General features: G+C 49.5%; 1 protein-coding gene across 6 annotated transcripts in view; it reads right to left on the reverse strand.

The window, feature by feature from the left end:
• Positions 1-3,038: 3,038 nt before the first annotated feature.
• Positions 3,039-26,155, reverse strand: part of NADK (NAD kinase) — a 30,334-nt gene continuing 7,217 nt past the window's right edge. For 2 of the 6 annotated variants that reach the window (XM_026007143.2, XM_072731010.1), the window contains exons 2-12: positions 13,892-14,110; positions 11,974-12,057; positions 9,044-9,173; positions 8,562-8,670; positions 8,329-8,414; positions 7,383-7,485; positions 6,885-7,039; positions 6,572-6,671; positions 6,335-6,492; positions 5,602-5,684; positions 3,039-5,163 (exon numbers count right to left, since the gene is read on the reverse strand). In XM_026007143.2, the coding sequence (XP_025862928.1) occupies positions 4,980-5,163; positions 5,602-5,684; positions 6,335-6,492; positions 6,572-6,671; positions 6,885-7,039; positions 7,383-7,485; positions 8,329-8,414; positions 8,562-8,670; positions 9,044-9,173; positions 11,974-12,057; positions 13,892-14,110 (1,411 nt within the window). In that variant the 3' untranslated portion in view covers positions 3,039-4,979. The remainder of the gene's footprint in view (positions 5,164-5,601; positions 5,685-6,334; positions 6,493-6,571; positions 6,672-6,884; positions 7,040-7,382; positions 7,486-8,328; positions 8,415-8,561; positions 8,671-9,043; positions 9,174-11,973; positions 12,058-13,891; positions 14,111-26,155) is intronic. The other 4 variants (XM_026007145.2, XM_072731012.1, XM_026007144.2 and 1 more) reach the window with 2 other exon arrangements.

Below are 26,155 nucleotides of genomic sequence, written 5' to 3' on the forward strand. Positions count from 1 at the left end.
CTGATATCAGGGCATTAGGCCCCCTGTCCAACCCTTGCTTCCTTCCATGAAACAGGGGTCTTCTGACCTTTAGGGCCCCCTTCTGACAACTACTTCTTTAGGGTTTGGAAGATTCTGAAGGGTGATTTTCCAGAAAGCAGGAAGGAAAGCATCCATGGCAAATTCTGCTCTACCACTTTCATGGGCCCCTTCCAGATGGCTCGGCTGTTCTACGTGTACCTCCTCTTGCCTCCAGGCCCTCACCACCTCTTATCAGGAATCATCTGTGTATGGGCCCTGGTCTGATGGCCCCACCTGGGTACGCTGATGAAATCTGCAGGCCCAGAGGATCACCACTTTCCAGGGGACAGTGAGGAGAACAGGAATATCTGGACAGGGGCCCGGGAGCCCCAGATGCCGAGAAAATGGGGTCTGGGTCACGTTCCATTGGGTGGGAGGAAGGATGAGGCCACCTGTCTTGTGCCACCAGGCCCACTGCCAAGGTTGTCAGGAAGCAATGAGCAGCTGGTTTGGAAAAACAGCTCCTGTCCCCAAAGTAGGGATGCAAGCCCTTCCTGGGAACCCTTTGGATGTCCCTACTCAACACCTTTCAACATGACCCTTGGCCTGACCCTAGTGAGGGCACTGCATCCTCTGTCCCTGGGATTCAGCCTCTGGGTACCATGGGATTAAAGGTCATGGAAGCAAGACCACAGGGTTAGGGAGCAGCTCATTTGCTATCTCAGGCCTGTGTCTGAGGAAGAGTGCTGGTGAACAAAGGGCCATTGCAAGGCCTCACTGTGCTCCCAGGAAGCCATGGGCTGAGATCAAGTCCAGCCTTTGTCCTCTGTGCTGCTGGGGACAAAGGCCAGCTTTGCCTGGAGGCCTCCATAGGAGGGCCACTGCTGATCCAGGCCACCTGCAGGAGGGGTCCTGGCTGGTGGGTCTGTAGGCGGCTCAGACAAACCCTGCCCGACCCCATCCCCAACCCCAACCCCACCTCACCTCTTCCCCCTCCTACCTAATCTTCAGTGTTTATATAATTCTGAAAAACACCCAAGCTTTGGCCTGGATCTTTTTTTTTTTTTTTTTTAAGATTTTACCCATTTATTCATGACAGACACAGAGAGTGAAAAGAGAGAGGCAGAGACACAGGCAGAGGGAGAAGCAGGTTCCATGCAGGGAGTCCGACATGGGACTCGATCCTGGGTCTCCAGGATCACGCCCCGAGCCGAAGGCAGCACTAAACCGCTGGGCCACCGGGGCTGCCCTGGCCTGGATCTTTCTGAAGGAGAACGTGCCAGAAGTGGCTGATCTCCACGTAGTCCCTATGCAGTTCCTGCCTCCTCCCCCATGCATCCTATCCATCCCACCCATGCTCTCTGTGCTCCTCCAACTGTTCTTTTTTTTTTTTTTTTTTAATTTTTTTTTTTTAAATTTATTTATGATAGTCACAGAGAGAGAGAAAGAGGCAGAGACACAGGCGGAGGGAGAAGCAGGCTCCATGCACCGGGAGCCCGATGTGGGATTCGATCCCGGGTCTCCAGGATCGCGCCCTGGGCCAAAGGCAGGCGCCAAACCGCTGCGCCACCCAGGGATCCCTCCTCCAACTGTTCTTTTACTCCTCACCTGCACCCAGACTAGCTGGTTCCTGGACCTAATGGCTTCCAGGTGGGGTAACCGCTGGGCAGGAGGGGAGCGACACCTCTTTGGGAGAGCGCTGCTGTGATGTGGACCGCGGCCTGGCCTGAGAAGGGAGGCCAGCCAAGTGGGGCACTCGGCAGAGGCCTGGGTTGGGGTCTGGCTCTGTGCTGCTCCAACCTAGCCAGCAAAGGACTGAAGACTAGAAGATTGGACAGCCTGAGCCCTGAGCCCACAGAAAGGCCGAGCCCAGTTGGGAGATGTCCTAGGGCCCCTGGCCTGTGGCCTCTGTGTCCCACCCTCCTCCTTTCCCTGAGGTAGGAAAGTCCAAGGCTCACAGGTCAATAGGCATTACTGAGATGTGTGGCCTTACGGGCAAAGCCAGTACCCACCACTGAGCCAGCCCCTCTGGCCTTTGCCCTCAAAGTGGGCCCTCTGCCACCGAAAGGGACAAGGCCTAGGCTGGGTCCACACACACTAACGGCTTGGATCTTGAGAACCTCTGGGCCTTAGAAGCTCTGGATGCCAGGGTTGAGTTTTGATGCTTGGCCCTGCTGCCCATGACAGCTGTACAAACTGACCACAGGTGCCTGTGTTTCCCAGCAGGCCAGCCCAGGGGCAGCAGATGCCTCTTGGCCAGAGACACCTGACCAGTAAGATAATGTGCTCCCACACATGTGCCAGGAGAGCAAGGGTTCCTGGGGCAGGGCAGACCAAGGCCAAACATGGCCCCAGGAGGCTGATGCAATGGGACAGGTCTGAAATGAAGGATAGGGAACCTGGGGGTGAGTTCACCTGCCATCCCCCCACACTGGGCTTCAGGCCTCTGTAAATCGCTGGGGGCACCCAGCGTCCCAGTACGCAGGGCTGTCCATGTCCTCACGCATGTCTGCAGGGCTCACTTTGGCTCCTGGAAAAGCCTTGCCCCACATTCACCAAGAACTGGTCAAGACCGTGTGGAATAGAAGGGAGCAGAGGAGAGAGGGGAGTGTGCTCTAGGGCCTGGCCCATGCCCCCTCACTCCAACAGGCCTGGATTGAGCTGTGGTGAGGACTTTGAAGCCTCTGGGGGCCCCCTTGGCCCAGTGCTCTGATTTCCCTAAGAGAAGGTCCTTTCTGTAGGCTCAAGCCTGAAACCGCCCAAGCCTCTGCTTTACCCTGCAGGATAGGTGGTGACAAACAGTTCCGCACCTCTTTTGGGCAGGACAGCTTCTGAGCTCCAGGCCCACCAATGCCAATAGCAAGGCTGATGGGGCACCTGGGATGGGATGTAATGTGGAGCCTGCCTGGGTGGGACCCTCTCTCCCACGTGCATGCTGATAGTGCTCAGTGTGTCCACAGACTCCAGAAGCCCTGGCCCACCTCCCTGAGCATCAATGTGTTGGTTATAAAACACCAAATAAAGTTGTTACCCAATCCAACTTTTTAAACAAGTCTGTTTATTGAAAGGATCTGAAAATAGTAATAAGGCTTTCAACAACATCTAACAAATTTTCAAGATATTAACAATATGAAACATTAAGAATTTACTTCAAAAAATCCAAAGTTTTCTTCCAAATCATGCTGCTTTCAGACTTGGTTAGCACTTGCTTTTTTTTTTTTTTTTTCCTGTCTAAACCAGTGACTCAAATTCTGAATGACACTGTCTTTGGGACCTAAAGCTGGGAGGTTTGGTTCAGCCCCCTCTCAGCCTAAGGGAGTCTGGGCAGTGAGCCTCTGACCTTGCCAGGTGGCTGTGGGTGGGTGGGTGATAAGGGCCGTTGGCCAAGCACCACACTGAGAGCCACAGGCACTAAAGCACAGACACAGGAGATGGTGCTCAGGCTGCAGAGCCTGCTCTGTGGAGGCCCTTGGCTCAGCATGGCTGCACACGTGCCCCAGAGCCCTTCTATCAGCCCAAGAATGAGGCATGTGACCCTCCACGAGGGCAAAGCACAGGCCCATCCCTCTTACTCCAGAAGAGTCCAAGAAAGGGCAGCTTCTGTCCCTTGTGTTCTTGCCAATTCAATAGATTAAAAATGCACCTCAAAGAGAAATCAGTTACTCAGAAACAGATGCCCAAGTGTAGGACGTCTGTCAGGCAACAAACAGCAACCGGGGGCCAAAGCCATGTGCACTGAGCCACAGCTCCCACCAGACCACTCAGGCTCTGGTCCCAGGTGGCAAGCACACACGCCTATGGTCTGGGTGGCCAGCCGGCAAAGGAGTGACCGCTGGAATGATGGGAGTTTCCTCGCAAGCCCAGGCCAACGGGGAGAAGCAAGAGCAGAATGGACAGAGAACGTCCCCACCATCTCTTTCCTCACTAACCAATGCGTCCCCATCTTCTAGTTGTAGTCACAAAGTACCACCGCTTACTAACCGAGAAGCGCCCTCTCTCTCCATGGACCATCACCCCCACAGTGAGCATGCTGAACAGAGTGGTCCCAGCTCACGGCACCAAACAGAACACGTGTAAACATTGGAACAAGGCTCCATTTCACAACAGTCCAAATCCCATCCCCTCTGAAATCTTCAAAGTGTGTACAATAAAATCTGTACATAAGCAGTTCAGAAAACTTAATGTCTACAAAGTATACACAGGATTTAAAATACCTTTCAGGGTACAGAGGGGGCTGCCCCTGCTTCACGAGGAATGTGCATGGGTCTGACCTCCTACCAGGCCACGCTGGGCTTGCAGGGGGCGACAGCATGGAGCTCTGCCAGCACCTGTCACACCACAGCAGCGGGGGAGGGGAGAGCCTTGTGACCAAGGCAGGAAGGTGTGCCCAGATGAGGTACAGATGCTGAGCAGGAGAGAGAGGGGATCTCTCCATTCATCAGCCAATCAAATACCAAACTGGTCTCTGCAGAAGTGTCCCCTCTAAGTCCTTTGAAGGGAAAAGGTGCAGGATTTAAGGGGAAAATCGTGGTAGCTATAGGTTTTTGGCTACAAGACATTTATTTTCAACACAGAAAGACGGATCAATCCATTCTGATCCCCTCTGAATTTAAACATACTGATTGAAGCACAGGTTTCCTGACAAAGAATTACACAGAGCACACCCAGCTCTGGCATCCCCAACCTGGGGCCAGGCCCTGAGCCACAGCACAGGTACCCCCCAACATCACTTTTCTTATTTAGAAATGCAAAAAAGAAGTCAAGATTTAAAATGTTAAAAACAGCTGATCTGGTTGACAAAAGGCAGATTCCGGCTCTTCCCCTGGCTACAAAGTGCTGTGACTTCTGATGCCTGCTCGGGCTCACAGCGCATGTGCTCAGGTCAGCCTGTTCCCAGAAGGCGGAAGGTGAGTGGGAACCAGGCAGGGGAGCAGCTTCGGGACTCTGGGGTCCCGAGTATGGACAGCAGGAGCTCAGACCTAGCCCTCCCCCTCCCCCTCCTCCACTTCCTCTTCCTCCTCCTCCTCCTCCTCCTCTGTGAAATGCGCCTGTTTCTTCCGCACATTCCAGTGCAGACACTGTGCAAGGCTCTCAAACCAGTCGCTCACAGGGTCTCGGACGCAGATGGAAGGAAGCGGGTAGCAAGAGGTAGTGATGCTGATGCTGAGGCAGGGGAGAGATACAGCACAGGTAAGTCCACAGCAGCAGGCCAAGACCCTTCCCCAGGGGCCATGCCCAGCCCAGCTGGGCACCATCTGTGCTCTGCTCATGCCACTTGCTGCAGAGCCTGGGGCCTGCCTCACCCTAAGGACAGGGGGCTCAGGGGGAGTACCTCCTGGGACCGAGTGGACAGGAGTAGCCACGGCGGCACCAGGGCAGGAGGGTGGGACAGAGTGAGAGGCCATGAACCTGTCACCCTCAGCGCAGCACAACATGGGTCACATGTTGCCTCCTGCGTGGGTGACCAGCTGCCCAAGAGGATGGAGTCCCACGGTGGTCAGTAATAGAGTTCTGTCTATGGGACCCCCACAAGCCAACCTCAACAGGGCATGAAGGCAGCAGGCAGGGCCTGCCCCTACTCCAGCCCCAAGGCTCACACACCTGTCTCCATGGCGGATTTCCTGTCTTTTCCGTCCATCGAAGGACACCCACGCGGTGTTCCTTGCTTCCGGTGAAAGCATGATCTGAAGGAGTCAAACAGGACAGGTTCGGGCTCATGAATGCAGATGAAAACCTTAGACCCCTGCCCCAGGGAGTGGAGCACTGCCCAGGAGAACACTTGAAGGTATCCTTATAGCCCACTCTTCACCAAGGCCAGTTCTAGGCCATGGAGGCCCTCACTTATGTCTCACTTGACACCAACCCTGGGAAACAGGACAGGCAGTCATCAAGCCCAGTCACCAACCATCTACCCAGAGCCAAGGACACCAGCCAGGAGTCTGCCTCCAGTGCTCTTTGTGGCCCCACCTACCAGGGCTCAGAGCAGGGACATGCCAGCCAAGAACGGAGATGGAGGATCAACAGTGGGCACCGGCCACACGCCAGGACCAAAGCACCACTCCTCACAGGGTGCCTCTCACCCTGCCCCTACCTAGCGGGGAGTATCCCCAGCTCCCAAAGGCCCACAGCCCTGTTGGAGGGGCTGGCCTGGCTCTCAGCACTGCCCCCACTGACAAGACAAATAAGGACGAGAGTGAAGCCCTTTGCAACACCCAGCAAGGTAGGGCCCACGACCCAGTGGGTGTTGGGGTCACAGTTGGAGGCAAGGAGGGGGTCAGCATGGCAGGCCCCAGGCAACAGATTAAACCAGAAAGGATAGAGGGTGGACTCTGACCTTCAGCTCGACCCCTGCAGGGACCACAATAGGTCGGAATGACAGCGAGTGGGGGCAGATGGGCGTGATCATGATGGCTGGCACGTTGGGGTGGATCATGGAGGCCCCGGCGGCGGCCGCATACGCTGTGCTGCCCGTTGGGGTGGAGACGATCACGCCTGGTGGACAGGCTACAGGGTCAGTCTCTGTGGGTTCCTGCGCCAACCCCACCCTGTGGGACCCCAGGCGCCCACCTACCGTCACCCTGCACTGTGGTGATGAGGTGCCCGTCTAGGTAGACATCTACGTTGGACAGGTATGAGGAGGGACCTCTATCGATGACAACCTCGTTCAGGACCTGGGGGGGGGGACAAAGTGACTGCACACTGGGAGGGGCCAGCCTGGGTGGTCTGCCCCACAGGCACCTGTACTGTTCCTGGGCTCTCTGAAAGGTCCTGAGGGCGGCCCCACTGGGTCCAGCCCAGAGTCCCCCCACCCTGTGTCTCTCTCCCTGAGGCCACACGACACGCAGGACAAGGCCGGAGCCCGGACAGAGCACGTGTCCACAGACCTGATACTGCATGACCTGCTTCCCAACCTCCGTGTCCAGGTCTGCAGCCAGCACTCCATTCTCGCTGATCCCGTTGGGCATCGTCATCTTCTTCCCTCTGAGCTCCTTCACAACCCGGACCTTCAGCCGGCTCCGAAGAACAACAGCCGCATTCCCTGGGGGCCAGGAGGAAAGGGGGTGTGGCACCCCACAGGAAACAAAGACACCTCTGCTTGACCAGAGACCACCCACTTTCTTTTCCCAAACCGAGGGCAGCACCTCTGTGACTTCTGTGAAAATCAGTTCCCACCACTAGTCAGCACACACAGCAGCTTCAGCATGTAACCTCCTCAAACTTCTCAATGTTAGGAAAAAAGGTCTGACCCATTGAAAAATTTTAAATCTCAATCTCGAAATGCTTAAATGTTGCTCTACACGTTATTTAAAAACCCAAAAACCAAATGAAAAGACAATCTCATGTTTAGAACTCCTTGTGACTTCCAGAACATTCTGACTTACCTTGTATCACCTGAGTAACTTGGGACTGAAAATTCTCGAAGTTGAAGGGGGTTAGGAAGCCCAGGGAACCCAGGTGGAATGCCATGACCGGAGGTACGCTGCCCTGTGAGCCAATGAGCAGGTCTGTCAGCTAGCTAATCTACTCAAAAGCCACATGACTTGTCCCCAACATGGATGGACCCAGTCCCCGACTGTCTCTGGGAAGGGACAGGCACATGAGTACATGGTTGGTGCTGATTCTAAGTGACTGCACAGAAGGTCAGCGAGTAGTTGGGGAGGCCAGGAATGGTGGCATGCAGAGCTGATGAGAAACCAAAGCAATGGGACTGACCAGCCTGCTGGCCAAAGAGGACAGGAGAGAGCTGGTCAAGGAAGGACTCAAGCCTCCACGCCAGAGCCTCCCACTTCACCTTCCAACACACCTCAGCTGGGACCCTCCAAGGGCCCCATCTAGCAGAGAGTGAAGGCAGGCTTTGGGCAACCTGAGTGAGGTCCAGACTCCCACCCTCCTACCCTGGAGGCTTAGCCTGCAGTTGCATCCTTCCTCTGCTGTGGGCCGTCGCCTCAGCCAGGAGGTGCCCACAGATCTGCAGCAGCCCCCACGACAGTTTCTCTGCCACTGCCCCCATTCCTCCCAGCCACTCCTGCTGCCCAGTCCAGGCTTGCATGCCATACTTGTGCTCTCCTGCCAGTAGCACTCCCAGTGAGGAAGGAGGCCCGGAGAGAGAGAGCAGATGCATCATTTGGTATTATTTGCAAAACAGTTCTATTGCCAAATAACCACACTTAAAAACAGTTTGGTCTGTACCAGAGTAAGAAACCATAAAACTCGGCATTCCTGAGGCATAAAGCCACAAGGTACAAGAAGGGATGGAAAACCTCACTGGGAAAGTATCTCCTCATGTAATGCTGAGGCCAGGAGCACAGAACCATCTGCCAACCTCACCTGGAACAGTGATGAGGCATAAAGCAGGGTCCCATCCCCTCCCAGGCATATGATGAAATCGATCTGATTGGAAATGTCATCATAATCTAGAAAATAGAACAACACGAGAAAAGGTGTCTCGGCAACCCTCAATGCCACAGGGCACTCTGTCCACAAGGGGCAGGAATGCTAGAAGCTTCTGCCAACTCCAGGGGTGTGGTGCCAGCAAGCCCCAGAGCCAAGGACAGACTCACCTTCTCTGAAGGTGCAGAACTTTTTCTTCACTGCTCCAAAGTTGTCATCGCTCACCATGGCAGGGTCTTCTAGAACCTTCTTCTCCACATAAACAATCATGTTGTTCTCCTGGAAGGGAGACAAGCACATCAGCTCCACCCACAAGACCCAGTTCAGATCACACTGGTCTTCCTTGAAGCCTCCTTTTAAGCCACAGTGTTTTATGACAAGGGGGGAAGTGAGTCCTTAGTCCTGGCCAGCAGACTGCTTTCAACCTGCTCACGCACAGATTTCTTTCCTTCTGGAGGCTCTGTGACCCTCAGTTATGGAAATCACTTGCCTGAAATGGGCTTCTTGACTTGGCCTGCTCTGTGCCCACCCCTGCCACATGACCCAGAACATGGAGCCTCCCAAGCTACAGGGTGGAATCCAGTGGACACAGATGCAGAGGGGGTGCTGGGGGGAGTCCTGGGGTTGCCACCCCCCAACCTGGCTCACTTGCCTCCATCAGGTACGTGCAGAGCTCCTTGAAGGGCTGCAGCAGGCTAGCATCCCGCATCTTCTTGATGACGAGAACACTCTTCGGGGACTTGTTCCACGTCAACCGCTGGCTGGCAGGGTCCTGGATATGCCTGTGAGGGGAGAGGAGTGTTCACATGCTTTCCCTCCAGAGGACAGGCATCCTCGGAGGCATGTCTCTTAGGCCTTGCACTGTGTGCTAGCCCCATCACAAACCTCCAACACCATGACTCAAACCACCAGTACAAGGGGTGTGGTGACTTCATCCAGTTACTGACCATCCATCACTCACCCTTTCCGGCAGTTTCTGCAAGAGGACGGGTCACTCACAACACCCTTTGTGAGCTTCATTGCTTGCCCAGGTCACGTGCGTGGCTCATGAGTAGGGTACAGCTGCTTTGGTCACAGCATTTTAGTCACACTTTGCTAACAACAGAAGTGTAGGGCATACCAAGCCCCCAAATTATCCCAACTGTACATTTGTACTGTAAGTGTAATTTCTGCAACCTCAAAACTAAAAGCAAAACAATCCTAACGTGACTTCTGAAAGGCTGTATAAAACAGCTAAGGCAAGAAAACTCCCAGAAATTAAAAATCAAGCAAATCTTATATAATCTTTTCACTGTTTACATGATCCTCTTGGCCAATCACCTATTTAAAACAAAAAGTCCTCAGGATCACCTTTAACAACAAAGAGGCCAGACTGGAGGTCCCCTGCTCTTCACTAAACTAGCTGGCTGAGCTCAGCTGCCCTTGGCAGTTGGAACGTGCCCTGTCCAGGGCCCAGGTACACTGACCCATCCCAGCCACACAGGAATCCGAGCAGGGCTGTGGAACCGGCTCGGCCCTGTGGGAGGAGCTGTCAGGCCTTGATCAGGTGGAGGGGTGTACACTCCCCAAACTTCGTCACTCTGCTTGGCTGTGGGCCTCAGAAAAAGCGTGGACAGCTCACGGACCTCTGCCAGGTCGAAGCCCCCTTGTGCTGACCCAGGCACCCATGGCCTGTAGCCTCTCTGGTCCTCAGACCCGGCTGTGCCCAGCCAAAGCCACCAGTGTGTCCTGCACAGGCCTGGGTGCCAACTGGGATTCCTCCTGCTGGATCACCCTGCAAGGTGGGAGGCTGACCCTCCTCCAGCACACAGGTAGTGGATGCTGGATGGGAAAGCAAGGACGCCTGAGTGGTAGCAGGTGACCAATCTGAGCCACTACCTAATAAGCCAAAGGCAATCAGATGTTGGTAATTCCACACATTTCAATGTAAGAGAAATGTGAAAATGCAGACAATAAATTAGAAAGTGAAAGTTCTTTGTAATCAACCCTTCTAAAATATCTTACTTTCAAACACTAGAGAAGAAGTTAGATTAGGACATGTGAAGCCCTGCCCCAGCAAGGTACAGTGTTGTAAGGGAACAGGTACAGGGTGGAGAAAGGGTCCCCCAGAGATGGCAACCCCATCAGACTGTGCTGGGCATGTGGGCTCGGAAGGGAAGACATGGCTGCTCACTCTGCAAGTCAGCTCCAGGGACATTTCAGGGGTATCTGCCCCATCTCAACCAGCCCAAATAACCTCCCTGAGGCTCACAAAGCCCGTTCATACAGTGGATGTGGCTCGGCTGGGATTACATGTTGGCTAACTAAGGCTCATACACTCACGGTGGCACTTAGGCCGAGCGGAGTAACAAGGAAAGAATAGCTCTGCCAAAACCAGGAAGTACAGGGAGGGGCCCTCAGGCAGATGGGGAAAGGCCAAGGGCAGGGCCAGAGCAAACAGGAAGGCATGGGCACAGGGGAGGGCAGGGCTTGGAGCAGCAGCAGCAGGCAGCTGGGGCTCTGGTTTTGGAGGCACCTGGGTAGGTGCTGTGCAGAGCTGGCTGTGGGATACTAGAGGAGCTGTGGCAGACCAGTAGGAGTCTGCATCCAGAGAGGACCTGCCCCAAGCACAGCAGCAGTAACCAGACAGCTGCAGAGAGCACCTGGAACCAGCAAAGACGATAAAACTTAATTCTGGTTGTAAGAGGCAAGGCAGCCAAGTCACAGGTCAAAAGACCTCCCGATTTGCACAGCAATTCCCTGGGAAGCCTGGAGGTGGCAGCACAGACAGTGTCACTGTCCCCAAGCCCTGACCTCAGGCCTAGGGTCCCCACTGCTGGGGCTGCCTCATGGGGAGCAAGGACCCCCTAGACAGCTCAGTCATGGCAACACACTTAAACCTGCAGCCCTCACCCCTGTGCAAAATGTGGGCTCACCCTGAAGGAGGGGACCTTGTGGGGGCTGCAGGGAAGGTGGGGAGCTCACCATGAGGTGCCAAGCACAACGGTCGGGGTAGGATGGAATTCTGTTTAAGAGAAAGCAGCACCATGGGGTAAGTGGTGTCGGGTCTTTCCCTAAGACAGACACCATGGTCAGAGCACCACACAGAGCCCTCGAGCTCCAACCCTGACAGCTTTGTTCTTATAGCTCCCCATCCACGTGGCCCCCAAAGATGCACTGGGGGTCTGGCGTGCTTATAACAGCTGTGCCCACAAGGTGGGGTGTCTCTCAGAAGTAAAGCAGGGTCTCAAAATAGCCAGTTAATGCCTCTGTATTTCAGGAATAATTAGAGGAGAAGCATATCTGACCCAGTGTACTGTGAAATATACTGGTTTCCTCCACGACTTTTTACTGTAAAAACAAAACAGTAACTCTAAAGATCATAGTCAAAGCCCATCCAGCTGCAGTGCCTGAGAAGCAGAGCGTGGCCCAATCCCCATCTGCTGTCTGGAGGGTGGTAAGGCCCCATGCTCACCAGAGCCGGTGGAGATGCCCTGTGGCTTCTGCTGACGTGAACTTCTCACCCAAGTCAGAACATTCCACAGAACTATGATCGCACGACAGCACACACTCCAGGGAGTACCCCCCCACCACAGCACTCACATGATGGTCTGAGGGTTCTGCAGAACGCAGGCCTTTGGTCCAAACGTGGTCACCGGGCATGGCCCATGCAAAGAGCGAGTCCTCCTGTGGGGAGATGGGATACTGTGGGTGAACAGACCTAGGTACAGACTGTTAGACCCTCAGAAAGGCTTTTAACTGGAAGGACCTTACATCCATCATCTTCCCAGTGTCCATGTGATGGTCCCTGGAGACCTGGCTCTGGTCCTCAGAGCCGCACGGAAGCACCACACGCTGTGTAGCATCAGCAATTAGAGTGTGCTCCTCAGAGAAAGGACCCCAAATCAACACAGGTGCCCAGGCCCCACCCCAGGAAAAGGCAAGACCTCCCCCAGGGTCAGGCCTGGAAATTTGCAACTGAACAGTCTCTCTGACCAAGTCTGTCTGAGGACCAGTCCTCCGGTCTCTACTTGGGAATCAAGACCTTAGAGACCAACCCTAAATTACCTACATGAAAATTCTGACAAAAATGCTCATACTGAGTTGCACAGTCAATATAAAAAAGATACTACTTGAATGGTTCAACTTCTCCAATAACCAAAAAGTGACTCAGCCATCATAGAATCACCAAATGAAGGGGCTGTGGCCAGTACATGTTGTGGGGAAACCACCACTTGGCTGCTTCCCTCCCTCTCCTTGAGGGGTTGGCATCCACCCTGGCACAGGCAAGAGGGAGTAATGAGGACACCCCCACAGAGTTTGGGACGTATTCAACCCCAGTGGCCTCACAGTCCCTTCCTGTACCAAAAATATTGTCCCAAAGATGGCCAAATGCTGACTTCATCTTCAACTGTCTCATGGGATCCACAAAATCTTCAAATTCAACACAAACAAAAACAGATTTTCTACCATCCTGTAAAAGGCAATACACCTAAGAGAGAGGCTGGTGTCCAGTTAAAGACAAGCCCTCCCTGCCCCCCCCCCCCCCCCCCGAGTGCACAGAGGGGAGGCACATCACAGCAGGCCTCCCCAGGGGGTACACACAGTTCCTGCTCAAGGACTGGTGTGACCAGATACACTCCTGTTATCTTCCTCCTTCACTGACACCCACACACAGAGGCTACCTCTGACCTGCTGTCACTGCACCACGTTCCATAGTCTGTGAACTAGAAATGGTGTGTGCTGAACCCCCCAAAACCAATAAGCAGAAGCAGTGCTGCCAGGAACATGAAAGCCCTGCACCGCCTCTCTGGTATGAAAAGCTGCACCACAGATGCCACATCTCTGCTCTGCTCCCCGCCCAGGGAAGACGCTGCAGGCAGCTCTACCTTGCCTGAATACACACTTTTCACCAAACACTCTCCCTCACCCCCCAACATGTGACAGTTGTAACCCTTGCCGGAGAGGTAGTGCCAGCCCTGGAGGCTTCCACCCAAAACTCACCACCTTTAATGTTCCAGAAGCCAGGGCGACACCCACAGGTGCCATTACAACGCTGCCCGGGGGGCTCTTCATGGGGAGCTCTCAGCACTGTTGCTCAAGAGCATTGTGCAAGAACACGCACCACGTGGATTGCCAGAGAGGGCACATCGGGCTGGGGGAGAGTGCTTGCCCAATACCCCTGTGACCACACTCAGCCCTCCAACAGCCCCATCACCGTGTGGGTCCCACTGGTGTGCCTTCAGGCAGCACCCCCACACCTCAAACATCCAAAGTCAGAGTGGGCACTGGCAGATAAGGCAAGAAAGGGAAAAGCATGTGGTGCTGGTACCATGCGGGGAGACGTGCCAGGAGAGCGTCTGTCCTCTGCTCTTGGGACTCAGCCCCACCCTACCCTCTGGACACACATCGTGTTAGCCAGGATTTACGAAGTACAGAGTCCTTAAAAGAACCCTTGGTCATGGTTTCAAGCAGTCAGAACATGCAGGGGAGGATGGTGGTTGGAGGAGGGCCTTCATACCTGAACTCTTTGGCGCTGGCCAGGGCAGGTGAGGCAGACAGGCTGCGGGACTTGGCCCGCCCCCGGATGGGATGCTTGGACCCCCAGTCCTCGTCCCCATGGCATGCGGAGCAGCGGTACGAGCCCGAGTCTGCGCTCAGTGCCTTACTCATGTTGACTTTCTCTTGTTCCATTTCCATAGTCGATAAATGAGGACTTCGATCAGAAAAACACTGATGCCTTAATAAAACAAAGTAAGTAAATATGCAGGCAGAAAATAATATACATACACATACATGCACCCATTGCATTGTGGGACAAATATGGTTCAAGTCCCATTTGCCAAAGGACTTGAGAATAGTTGCTATCCCAAAGATATTCAAGAACTCAGGAACCGACCTGTGGTTTCTAGTGAATCTAGACGAGCTAACATTCCAGAATAAGAACTAACAGGCTGGAGCTGTGGTGTTTCTCCCACAGAGAAGGCCAAGGGCCAGCTAGAGAAGTCACAGACAGAGGTATATAGCACATTGTGGGGGGTGGGGGTGGGGGTGGGGAATCACTATGGAGGGATCACCGTGAGGGGAGAATCACTGCGGGGGGAGTGGGGGGCCACTGTGGGGGGAGTCACTGTGGGAGATCACAATGAGGGGGAGTCACTGTGGAGGATCACTGTTGAGGGGGTAGTCACTGTAGGGAAGGAAGTCACTGCAGGGGGATCACAGTAGGGAGAAATCACTGCAGGGGATCACTGGGGGGTATCACCACAGGGGGAAGTCATTGTGTGTGTGGGAATCACCGTAGGGGGGGCGAGTCACTATGAGGGGATCACCATGGGGGGAGCCACTGCGGGGGAAGTCACTGCGGAAGGGGAGGAGTCACTGTGGTGGGATCACCACAGGGTAGAGTCACTGTGGGGGAGTCACCTTGGGGGGGAGTCATTGTTGGGGGGATCACTGTGGGGGGGAATCATTATGCAGGGAGTGGGGATCACCACGGGGGTGTGCAGTGCTTAACGCCCCTCGGTAAGACTGACTAGCAGATATACACTGGACTCCAGACCCTGTAACTGAGCCAAAAGAACATTTGCCAAAACTGACCTACTTTAGCCTCAAAGAAAACTTCAATTTCCAAGTACTAGTGAAGGTAGAGATCTTTACCTTCCAATTACAATACAATAAAATCAGGAAAAGACAAAAAAGTAGGAACAAAGAAAACAATCCTGCACCACCTGGGAGTGTCTAAACTTTGTCCTAATCAACCTCAAAATGGGTATCAAACCAACATTATAACATATCAAACGACAAGAGGAATGTAACACAAACCAAAGTCCATGCCTCTCCATTAAGGTGGCTGAAGTTTTTGAGAATGAAGAGCAATGAGCCGAGATTCTATAAAGCTAGAAAAGAAATAAAATAAGCCTAAGAAAGGTAGAAGTGGTGACAAATTGAGGCAGAAACCAGTACACTGAACAAGGGAAAAGGAAAGGCAGAGGGATGCCTGGGTGGCTTAGCAGTTGAGTGTCTGCCTTTGGCTCAGGTCATGATCCCGGGGTCCTAGGATCGAGTCCCACATCGGGCTCCCTGTGAAAAGCCTGCTTCTCTCTCGGATGGGGTGAGAAGCCTATGTCTCTGCCTCTCTTTCTGTGTCTCTCATGAATAAATAAAATCTTAAAAAAAAAAAAAAAAAAAGGAAGGGCACAGTTTGACAAAACTGGTATAGATCAAGGGACCAAAAGGTAATCCTCCAAGGACAGGGAGGGCAAGCCACTACAGGGTTGTGGTGAGGATGCCTACAGCTGCTAGAGCCCATCTGGACCTGCCCAAGGGGAAGAGCAGATAGGACAGGTTTCTTGTGTGGGAAGATCTCAGAAGGCGGCGCTGCAGGTGGAACCCAGCAGAATAACTGCCATACAACCCACTTTGCCGGGACAAGTGAAGCAAACAAGGTCATCCCAGAAGAGACTATAACACACAGGGTAAAGTCAAATGTCCTCACGGAGGGATTGAGGATGCATCAGAGGCTGGCATTGCAGGAGGTGAATGGGAGACAGAAGGGAAGCTTGGAGACCACAGATAAGCCTGGGCCTCTGTGTTAAGGTGAAGAGTGATGGCGCCCTTGAACCCCTACCCTGGCTTCACCTTACAACCACCTGAGGATCCTCAGAAAGTAACCCCCTCACCCAACCCAGACCAAAGGCATCAGTAGTTTTTTTTTTTTTTTAAAGATTGTATTTGTTTATTCATGAGAGAGAGAGACAGAGACAGAGACACTGGCAGAGGGAGAAGCAGGCTCCATGCAGGAGCCTGAAGTGGGACTCAATCTCAGGTCCCCAGGATCACACTCTGGGCTGAAGGCAGGTACTAAACTGCTGAGCCACCCAGGGATCCCCAGCATCAGTAGTTTTGAAAGCTCGCTGGGTGATTCTAAATTTTAGCTAGAGTTGACAACACTGCCCTAGTAGATCAATATCCTCCTAGCTTGAGAAACACTGATGTTTTATCCAAACATATGAAAAATCTTTAATAAAACCCCAAACCTACAAAAACCTGTCTGATATAGGCACTCCTATTCAATACTGTACTGGAGGCCATAGCCAGGGTAATAAGGAAAATGAAATAAAACGCATAGGCATGAAAAAGGAACAGGTAAAATTGTACTGTCAGGGGCACCTGGCTGGCTCAGTTGGTGGAGTGTATGACTCTTAATCTTGGGATTGTGAGTTTGAACCCCACATTGGGTGTAAAGATTACTTAAAAAAAAAAAAAAAACAAAACCTGTACTGCCAGATGGCATGGTCTTCTCTGTAGAAAATCGTAAGGAATCTACAAAAAAGTGACTATCCAGTAAGTAAGTTTATTAGCAAGGTTATAGGAGACAAAAATCAACATACAAATAACTATTTCCGTGTACTAGCAACAAACAATAAGAAATCAGGTGCCTCATTTATAGGGGCACCTGAGTGGCTTAATTTGTCAAGCAGCCAACTCTTGGTTTCAGTTCAGGTCATGATCTTGGGGTCCTGGAATCAAGCCCCTCTGTCAGGCTCCACACTCAGTGGGGAGTCTGCTTGGGGATTCTCTCCCTCTACCTCTGCCCCTCCTCCTCCCACTCATGTACGCTCTCTAAAATACATAGATGAATCTTATAAAAAAATTTTTAGGGATCCCTGGGTGGCACAGCGGTTTGGCGCCTGCCTTTGGCCCAGGGCGCGATCCTGGAGACCCAGGATCGAATCCCACGTCGGGCTCCCGGTGCGTGGAGCCTGCTTCTCCCTCCTCCTGTGTCTCTGCCTCTCTCTATCTCTCTATGACTATCATAAATAAATAAAAATTTAAAAAAATTAAAAAAAAAAATTTTTAAAACCACTATTTACAATAACATTGAAATATAAGCTATATAGATATGTAGTTGACAGAAATACAGAAACTAATTCGAGTTATAAAATAAGTCATGGGGATCCCTGGGTGGCGCAGCGGTTTGGCGCCTGCCTTTGGCCCAGGGCGCGATCCTGGAGACCCGGGATCGAATCCCACGTCGGGCTCCCGGTGCATGGAGCCTGCTTCTCCCTCTGCCTGTGTCTCTGCCTCTCTCTCTCTCTCTGTGACTATCATAAATAAATAAAAATTTAAAAAAATAAAAAAATAAAAAAAAAAAATAAAAAATAAAAAATAAAATAAGTCATGGGGATCCCTGGGTGGCGCAGCGGTTTGGTGCCTGCCTTTGGCCCAGGGCGCGATCCTGGAGACCCGGGATCGAATCCCACATCAGGCTCCCGGTGCACGGAGCCTGCTTCTCCCTCTGCCTGTGTCTCTGCGTCTCTCTCTCTCTCTCTGTGACTATCATAAATAAATAAAAATTAAAAAAAAAAATAAGTCATGAGATGTAACGTACAGCACTGTGACTCTAGGTAATAATGTATTTTTTTAAAGATTTTATTTATTCATGAGAACAGAAAGAGAGAGAGAAAGAGAGAGAGGCGCAGAGACACAGGCAGAGGGAGAAGCAGGTTCCATGCAGGGAGCCCGATGTGGGACTCAATCCCAGGTCCCCAGGATCAGGCCCTGGGCCGAAGGTGGCGCTAAACCGCTGAGCCACCAGGGCTGCCCTCTAGGTAATAATATTAATAGAGCACATATTTGAATGTTAAGAGAAAAGGTTTAAAAGTTGTCATCGTAAGAAAACAATTTGTAACTCCATGTGGTGATGGATGTTAACCAGATCCACTGTAGTGGTCATTTCCCAATATATACATAACAAATCATTACGTTGTACACCTGAAAACTAGTATGCTACATATTACTGACATCACAGTAATAGTAAAAAATGCAAAACTGGACACTAAGAACTACAGATGCTGCTGCTAAAATGAAAGAAAGCAAATAAATGGAGATAAAATAATGTTCACAGATCAGAGAGGCCAATATTGTTCTCAGTTCTCCTCAAACTACTTAGATTCTCCACAATTCCTATGCACAAAACCCCAGCAGACTCTTCTATATAAAATGACAAACTGGGGCACCTGGGTGGCTCAGCCAATTAAGTACCCAACTCTTTTGGTCATGTGACATCAAGCCCCGTGTCAGGCTCCGAACTCAGTGAGGAGTCGCTTGAGATTTTCTCTGTACCATACCCCCCAAAATGCTCCTTCTAAAAAAAAAAAAGGCAAACTAATTCTAGAACTCATATAGAAACATAAAGGAAGAAGGCATGCTGCAAACTGAGACAGGCCGAAAGCCAGGCTTCTTGTCCCAAACAGGCAGCCGGGCTGTGAATGCAAAGGAAAAGTTCCTGAAGTGCCGTTCCAGGGAGCACACAAAGACAAGAAGGCAAAACAGCCTTACTGCTGATCAAACCAGCCACAACACGCAGTCTAATCCAGAGTAAAGCCCTGACTCTCCTCAATCCTATGAAAGCTGAGAGATGTGAGGAAGCTGCAGAAGGGGAGCTGGAAGCCAGCACAGGTTGGTTCGTGAGGTTTAAGGAAAAAAACCACTTCTGTTACATGAAAGTACAAGGTGGAGCAGCAAGTGCCAACATAGAAGCTGCAGCAAGTTCTCCAGAAGATCTACTGAGATCATTAATGAAGGTGGATATGCTTAACAGATTTTTCACTATAGACGAAACAGCCTTACTTTGGGAGAATATGCCAGCTAGGACTGTCATACCTAGAAAGGAAAAGTCCATGCTTGGCTTCAAAGGTTCAAAGGACAGGCTGACTCTCTTGTTGGGCTAACACAGCTGGTGACTTTATTTATTTATTTATTTATTTATTTTTTATTTTTATTTTTTTTTATTTTTTTAAAAGATTTTATTTATTTATTCCTGAGAATACAGAAAGGAGAGAAAGAAGCAGAGACACAGGCAGAGGGAGAAGCAGGCACCATGCAATGAGCCCGACACGGGACTCAATCCCGGGACCCCAGGACCACATCCCAGGCCGAAGGCGGCACCAAACCACTGAGCCACCCGGGCTGCCCAGGTGACTTTATTTTAAGATTTATTTATTTGAGGGCAGCCCCGGTGGCTCAGTGGTTTAGCGTCACCTTCAGCCCAGGGTGTGATCCTGGAGACCTGGAATCGAGTCCCATGTCGGGCTCCCTGCATGGGGCCTGCTTCTCCCTCTGCCTGTGTCTCTGCCTCTATCTCTCTCTCTGTGTTTCTCATGAATTAAAAAAAAAAAAAAAAAAAGATTTATTTGAGAGAGAGAGGGAGAGAGCATGAGCCGGGGGAGGGGTAGAAGGGAAAGAATTTCCAGTAGATTCCCTGCTGAGCACTGAACATGGATCTGATGCGGGGTTCGATCCTATGACCCTGAGATCATGACCTGAACTGAAACAAACCAAGAATTGGACAAACTGACAGTACCACCCAAGTGCCCCACACCTGGTGACTTTAGGTTGAAGCCAATGCTCACTGACCATTGAGAAAATCCAAGTACCCTTAAGAATTAAACTAAGAGTACTCTGGCTGCATTCTAGAAATGGAACAACAAAGCCAGGATGACAGTAATCTGCTTACAATGTGGTTGACTGAATTTTTCAAACAAGATTATTTATTTGCGAGAGAGCACACGAGTGCTAGTGTAGGGGACAGGGAGGGAGAGAGGGAGAGAGAAGAATCTCAAGCAGACTCTGTGCTGAGCACAGAGCCCAACACAGAGCTCGATCCCTGAGATCATGACCTAAGCTAAAACATAGAGTTGGACACTTAACCAATTGAGCCAACAATGTACCTCAGGTGACTGAATATTTTAAGCCCACTGCTGAGACCTACTGCTTAGAAAAAAAAAATCCTTTCAAAATATTACTGCTCAACGACAATGCACCTATTCACCCAAGAACTCAGAGATGTACAAGGAGATGAATGTTGTTTTTATGCCTGCTAACACAACATCCATCCTGCAGCCCACGGATCAAGTAGTAATTTCAACTTTCAAGTCTAATTAAGAAATACACTTTGTAAAGTTATGGCTGCCATAGACAGTGCTTCCTCTATTGGATCTGGGCAAAGTCAACTAAAAACCTTCTGGAAAGGATTCACCATTCCAGATGCCATTAAGAACATTCATGATGCATGGGAAGAGGACAAAATATCCACACAAACAGGAGTTTGGGAGAAGTGGACCCCCACCCTCTTGGATGACTTTCAGGGGGTCAGAACCTCAGGGGAGGAAGTCACTGCAGATGTGGTGTAAACAGTGAGAGAACTAGAATCAGAAATAGAGCCTTGGGCAGCCCTGGTGGCCCAGCAGTTTAGTGCCACCTTCAGCCCAGGGTGTGATCCTGGGGGGCCAGGATGGAGTCCCATGTTGAGCTCCCTGCATGGAGCCTACTTCTCCCTCGCCTGTGTCTCTGCCTCTCTCTCTGTCTCTCATGACTAAATAAATAAAATCTTAAAAAAAAAAGAAAGAAAGAAAGCCGAAAGATGGGACAAAATTGCCCCAATCTCAGGATGAAATTTTAATGGATGAGGAGTTGCTTCTTATGGACGAGCAAAGAAAATGGCATCTTGAGGTGGAATCTATTCCTGGTGAAGATGCTGTGGAGACTGTTGAAATGAGAACAAAAGATTTAGATCATCACATAAACTGAGTGGACAAAGCAGTGGCAGGGTGTGAAAGGAATGACTCGTTTTGGAAGAAGTTCTCCTATGGGTACAATGTTATCAAACAGCATCACCTGCTACAGAGAAATCATTTATGAAAGAGTTAATGAGGTAAACCTCATTGGTGTCTCATTTTAGGAAATCACCATGGCCACCCCAGCAACCACCACCCTTGTTAAGTTGGCAGCCATCCCTGCTACTCACATGATGGTTAGGGTTTTTTAGCAATAAAGTTATTTATTTAGTCAGTTAGTTAGTAGGCTCCATGCTGGGCTCACGACCATGATTTCAAGAGTTGGACACTTGGAGACACCTTGATGGCTCAGTATGTTAAGCATCTGACTCTTGGTTTCTGCTCAGGTCATCTCAGGGTTGTATGATTGAGCTCAGTGTCCAGTTCCATGCTCAGGAGGGAGTTTGCTTAAGATTCCCTCTGTCCTCCACCCCCATACCTTCTCTAAAATCTTTAGGGACACCTGGTGGCTCAGCGGTTGAGCGTCTGTCTTTGGCTCAGGGTGTGATCCTGGGGTCCCAGGATCAAGTCCCATACTGGGCTCCCTGCATGGAGCCTGCTTCTCCCTCTGCCTGTGTCTCTGCCTCTCTCTGTGTGTCTCTCATGAATAAATAAAATCCTAATAAAATAAAATAAAATCTTTAAACAAACAAAAACAAATGAAAGAGTAATGTAATAAGGGCAGGTAGTAATGACCCTAAAGACAAGGAAATGGGTATGAGTGCGGTGTGTGTGTGTGTTTGTGTGTGTGTGTGTGTGTGTGTGTGCAGGGTTTTCTTGAGGAAGCAACATTTGAGAAAAGATCTGAATGGAGGCTTGTTTCCAGCTTTGGGCTATCACAGGTAGAGTCACACACACCTTTGTGTGGACACAAGCTTTCATTTTTCTTGGCTATACCCAGGAGCAGAACAGCTGGAGCATATGGCAGATGTACCATTTCCATCCCCAGCAGTGATGTCAGAGGCTTCCAGTCCTCCCTGGCCTCATCATTGCTTGCTATGGTTAGTTTTCTTACATATTTAGCTGTTCCAGTTGAGTGTCAAGTGGTATCTTACTGTGGTTCAAATTTGTGTTTCCCTAAAGATGGATGCTGTTGGGCATTTTTTCTTGTGCTTATTTGCAGTTGATACATCTTCTTTCCCAAGTTGGGATCTTTTGCTCATTTCTGATTGGTTGTTCTCTTACTGAGTTTTTAGAATTTTTTTATGCATTCTGGATGTAAGTCTTTCATAACACATATGTTTAGCAAATATTTTTTGTGTGTAGCTTATATTTTCATTTTCTTCACTGTTGTCTTAGGAAGGATAAAAGATTTTTTTTATTTTTATTTTTATTTTATTATTTATTTATGATAGTCATACAGAGAGAGAGGCAGAGACACAGGCAGAGGGAGAAGCAGGCTCCATGCACCGGGAGCCTGACGTGGGATTCGATCCCGGGTCTTCAGGATCGCGCCCTGGGCCAAAGGCAGGCGCCAAACCGCTGCGCCACCCAGGGATCCCAGGATAAAAGATTTTAACTGTAATGAATTTGTCAAAATTTTTTATAGTTTCTGATCTTTATGTCATGTTTAAGAAATTTTTGCCAAACTAATGGCTACTAAGATTTTCTTCAATGCTTTTTACTGAAAGTTTTGTAGTCTTGAATCTTACATTTAGGTGTATAATCTATTTTGCATTAATCTTTTTACAGGCACACATCATGGATACTGTAGGTTTGGTCCCAGACTACTGCAGTAAAGCAAATATTGCAATAAAGCAAGTCAAATGAATTTTTTTGGTTCCCCAGTGTATAAAAAACTTATGCTTATGCTATATTGTCATCTCTAAAGTGTGCAATATCTTAAAAAACAATATATATACTCTAATTTAAAAATACTTTATTGGGGGATCCCTGGGTGGCACAGCGGTTTGGCGCCTGCCTTTGGCCCAGGGTGCGATCCTGGAGACCCGGGGTCGAATCCCACGTCGGGCTCCCGGTGCATGGAGCCTGCTTCTCCCTCTGCCTATGTCTCTGCCTCTCTCTCTCTGTATGACTATCATAAATAAATAATAATAAAAAAAGAGTACTAAAAAAATAATAAAAATACTTTATTGTGGGACGCCTCGGTGGCTCAGCAGTTTAGTGCCCACCTTCGGCCCAGGATGTGATCCTGGAAGTCCTGGGATCGAATCCCACATTGGGCTCCCTGCATGGAGCCTGCTTCTCCCTCTGCCTGTGTCTCTGCCTCTCTCTCTCTCTCTCTCTCTCTCGGTCTCTCATGAATAAATAAAATCTTTTTTAAAAATTAAAAAAGTAAAAAAATAATAAAAATACTTTATTGGGGGGGGCACCTGGATAGCTGGGTTGGTTAAGAGTCCAACTCTTTTTTTTTTTTTTTTTTTTTTTTAAGATTTATTTATTTAGAGAGAGAGCATGCACAAATGCCCGGGCAGGCAGAAAGAGGGGGAGAAAGAACTTCAGCCCAGTTACACTCCCAGCACGGAGTCCACCACTTGATCTCATGACCCTGAGATCATGACTTGAGCCAAAATCAAGAGTCCAAACACTTAATCAACTGAGCCACCCAGGAATCTCACTCTTTTTTTTTTTTTTTAATATTTTATTTTTAAGTAATCTCTACACCCAACACAGAACTGGAACTCACAACCCAAGATCAAGAGTCACACTCACACTCCAGTGACTGAGCCAGCCAGGCACCCCTCATTTGTGGCCTCTTTCCTTCCCCAACTGACAACAGAAGCTACAGAAATTCTATTTTACTGAGGGCTCTCAGGGCCTGAAAGGTACCACACTGAATTTACATGGTTATTACCAGCCAAGGGAAGAAGACAAGCAGGCAGCTACATGTTCAAGGTCATAGGTCAGGGGACAGGCTACTCTGGGCACAGAAATGTGGGCTTCATCAGCACATGGTGAGTGCTTACACCCATGGGACTTGAGAGACTCCCCAGGGAGATGGGCAGGAGACCCAAGGACTGAATCTAGGGCATGGCCTCAATTTAGGAGCCAAAGGAAAGGGTCAGGACAGAAGTCTGGGAGGAAACCGACAGTGTAAAGTTACGAGTGCAAGAGCAGCACAGATTTCAGGATTCAGAATGGGGGGCTGGCACCAAGTGCCAAGAGGTGAGGACAGAAAGGCCATGCAGGGCCTAAAGAGGAGCCAGGAAAAACTGGTCAGAGATACAAGATGGCAGAGTTTGGTTCAACATGTCAAAAAAATTACATGCATGTGTTTACCTCATTATTACTGTCCAAAGGCTAAAGAATCACTAACTTAACTGAGGATCTTCTCTGTGCCAGGCACTGTCCTCACTGCTTCTCTTTTGTAATTTTTTAAATCCCCACAAGGACCCTATGGGACCAACACCATGAGTGAAACTGGAACTATCACATGTGAATTCACAATTTTAGAAGGAACATTGTTAAAAAAAAAAATGTCTGACCATCCCATTTATACTTGTACCAAAAAGAATAAAATACCTATAATAAATTTAACCAAGGGGATCCCTGGGTGGCTCAGCGGTTTGGCGCCTGCCTTCGGCCTAGGACGTGATCCTGGAGCCCTGGGATCGAGTCCCGCATCGGGCTCCCTGTATGGAGCCTGCTTCTCCCTCTGCCTGTGTCTCTGCCTCTTGCTCTCTCTCTGTGTCTCTCATGAATAAATAAATAGAAACCTTTAAAAACAATAATAAATAAATAAATTTAACCAAAGAGGGAAATACCTGTACTCTGAAAACTATAAAACATGGATGAAAGAAACTGAAGACAACAGAAACAAATGGAAAGACACACCATGTTCATGGAAGAATATTGTTAAAAAATCCATACTATCCACAGAAGTCTACACATTCAATGCAATCCCTATCAATATACCAAAAGCATTTTTCACAGAACTAAAACAAATCATCCTAAAATTTGTATGGAAGCACTAAAGATCTGTAACAGCTAGCCAAAGCAATCTTGAGAAAGAAGAACAAAGCTTGAGGCATCACTATCTGAGACTTCAAACTATATTACAAAGCTATAGAGATCAAAATGGTATGGTATGGCACATAAAGAGATATACATAGACCAATGGAACAGGATAGAGATCCCAGAAATAAACCCACACCTATATGATCAATTAATCTACAACAAAGGAGGCAAGGATAGTAAAAGACAGACTTTTTAATAAATAGTGTTGGCAAAACTGAAGAGCTCCATACAAAAGAAAGACACTGCACTGCTTTCTTACACCATTTACAAAAATAAACTTGAAATGCATTAAAGATCTAAACCTGACACCCGAAACCATAGAAATCCTAAAAGGAAACAAAGACAGTCATCACTTGGACAGCACCCTTAGTAACATATTTATGTCTCCAGAGGAAGAGGAAAGCTAAAATATAAACTACTGGCTCTACACCAAAGTAAAAAAGCTTTTTCACAGCAAAGGATATTATCAACAAAACAAAAAGGCAACCCAGTAAATGGGAGGAGATATTTAAAGTTATATATCTGATAAGGGGTGAATATCCATAATATATATTGAACTTACAAATCAACAGCAAAAAAACAATCCAATTAAAACATGGGTAGAGGACCTAACAGACATTTTTCCAAACATGACCTACAGAAAGCCAAGAGACACAAGAACAGATGCTCAACATCATTAATTGTCAGGGAAATGCAAATCAAAACCTAAACCAGATGGGGCATCTGTGGGGCTCAGTTGGTTAAGCAGCTGCCTTTGGCCAATGTCATGATCTCAGGGTCCTGGGATCAAGCCCTGCGCTGGCTCCTTGCTCAGTGGAGAGTCTGATTCTCCCTCTCCCTCTGCTGCTCCCTCCCCCTCTCTCAAATAAACAGAATCTTTTAAAACAAAACCTCAATGAGATATCACCCCACACCTATCAGAATGGTTAGTTATCAAAAAGACCAGAAATAACTGTTGGTGAGGATGTGGAGAAAGGAAAGCCCTCTTACACTGTTGGTGGGAATGCAAATTGGAGCAGCCACTGTGGTAAACAGTATGGAGGTTCCAGAAAAAATTAAAAATAGAACTACCATAGGATCCACTCATTCCATTCCTGAGTATTTACCCAAAGAAAATGAAAATACTAATTTCAAAAGATATATGCACCCCTACGCTTATTGTAGCATTATTTACAATAGCCAAGATA

Source organism: Vulpes vulpes, chromosome 12 (genome assembly GCF_048418805.1).
Source record: "Vulpes vulpes isolate BD-2025 chromosome 12, VulVul3, whole genome shotgun sequence".
Taxonomy (NCBI): domain Eukaryota; kingdom Metazoa; phylum Chordata; class Mammalia; order Carnivora; family Canidae; genus Vulpes; species Vulpes vulpes.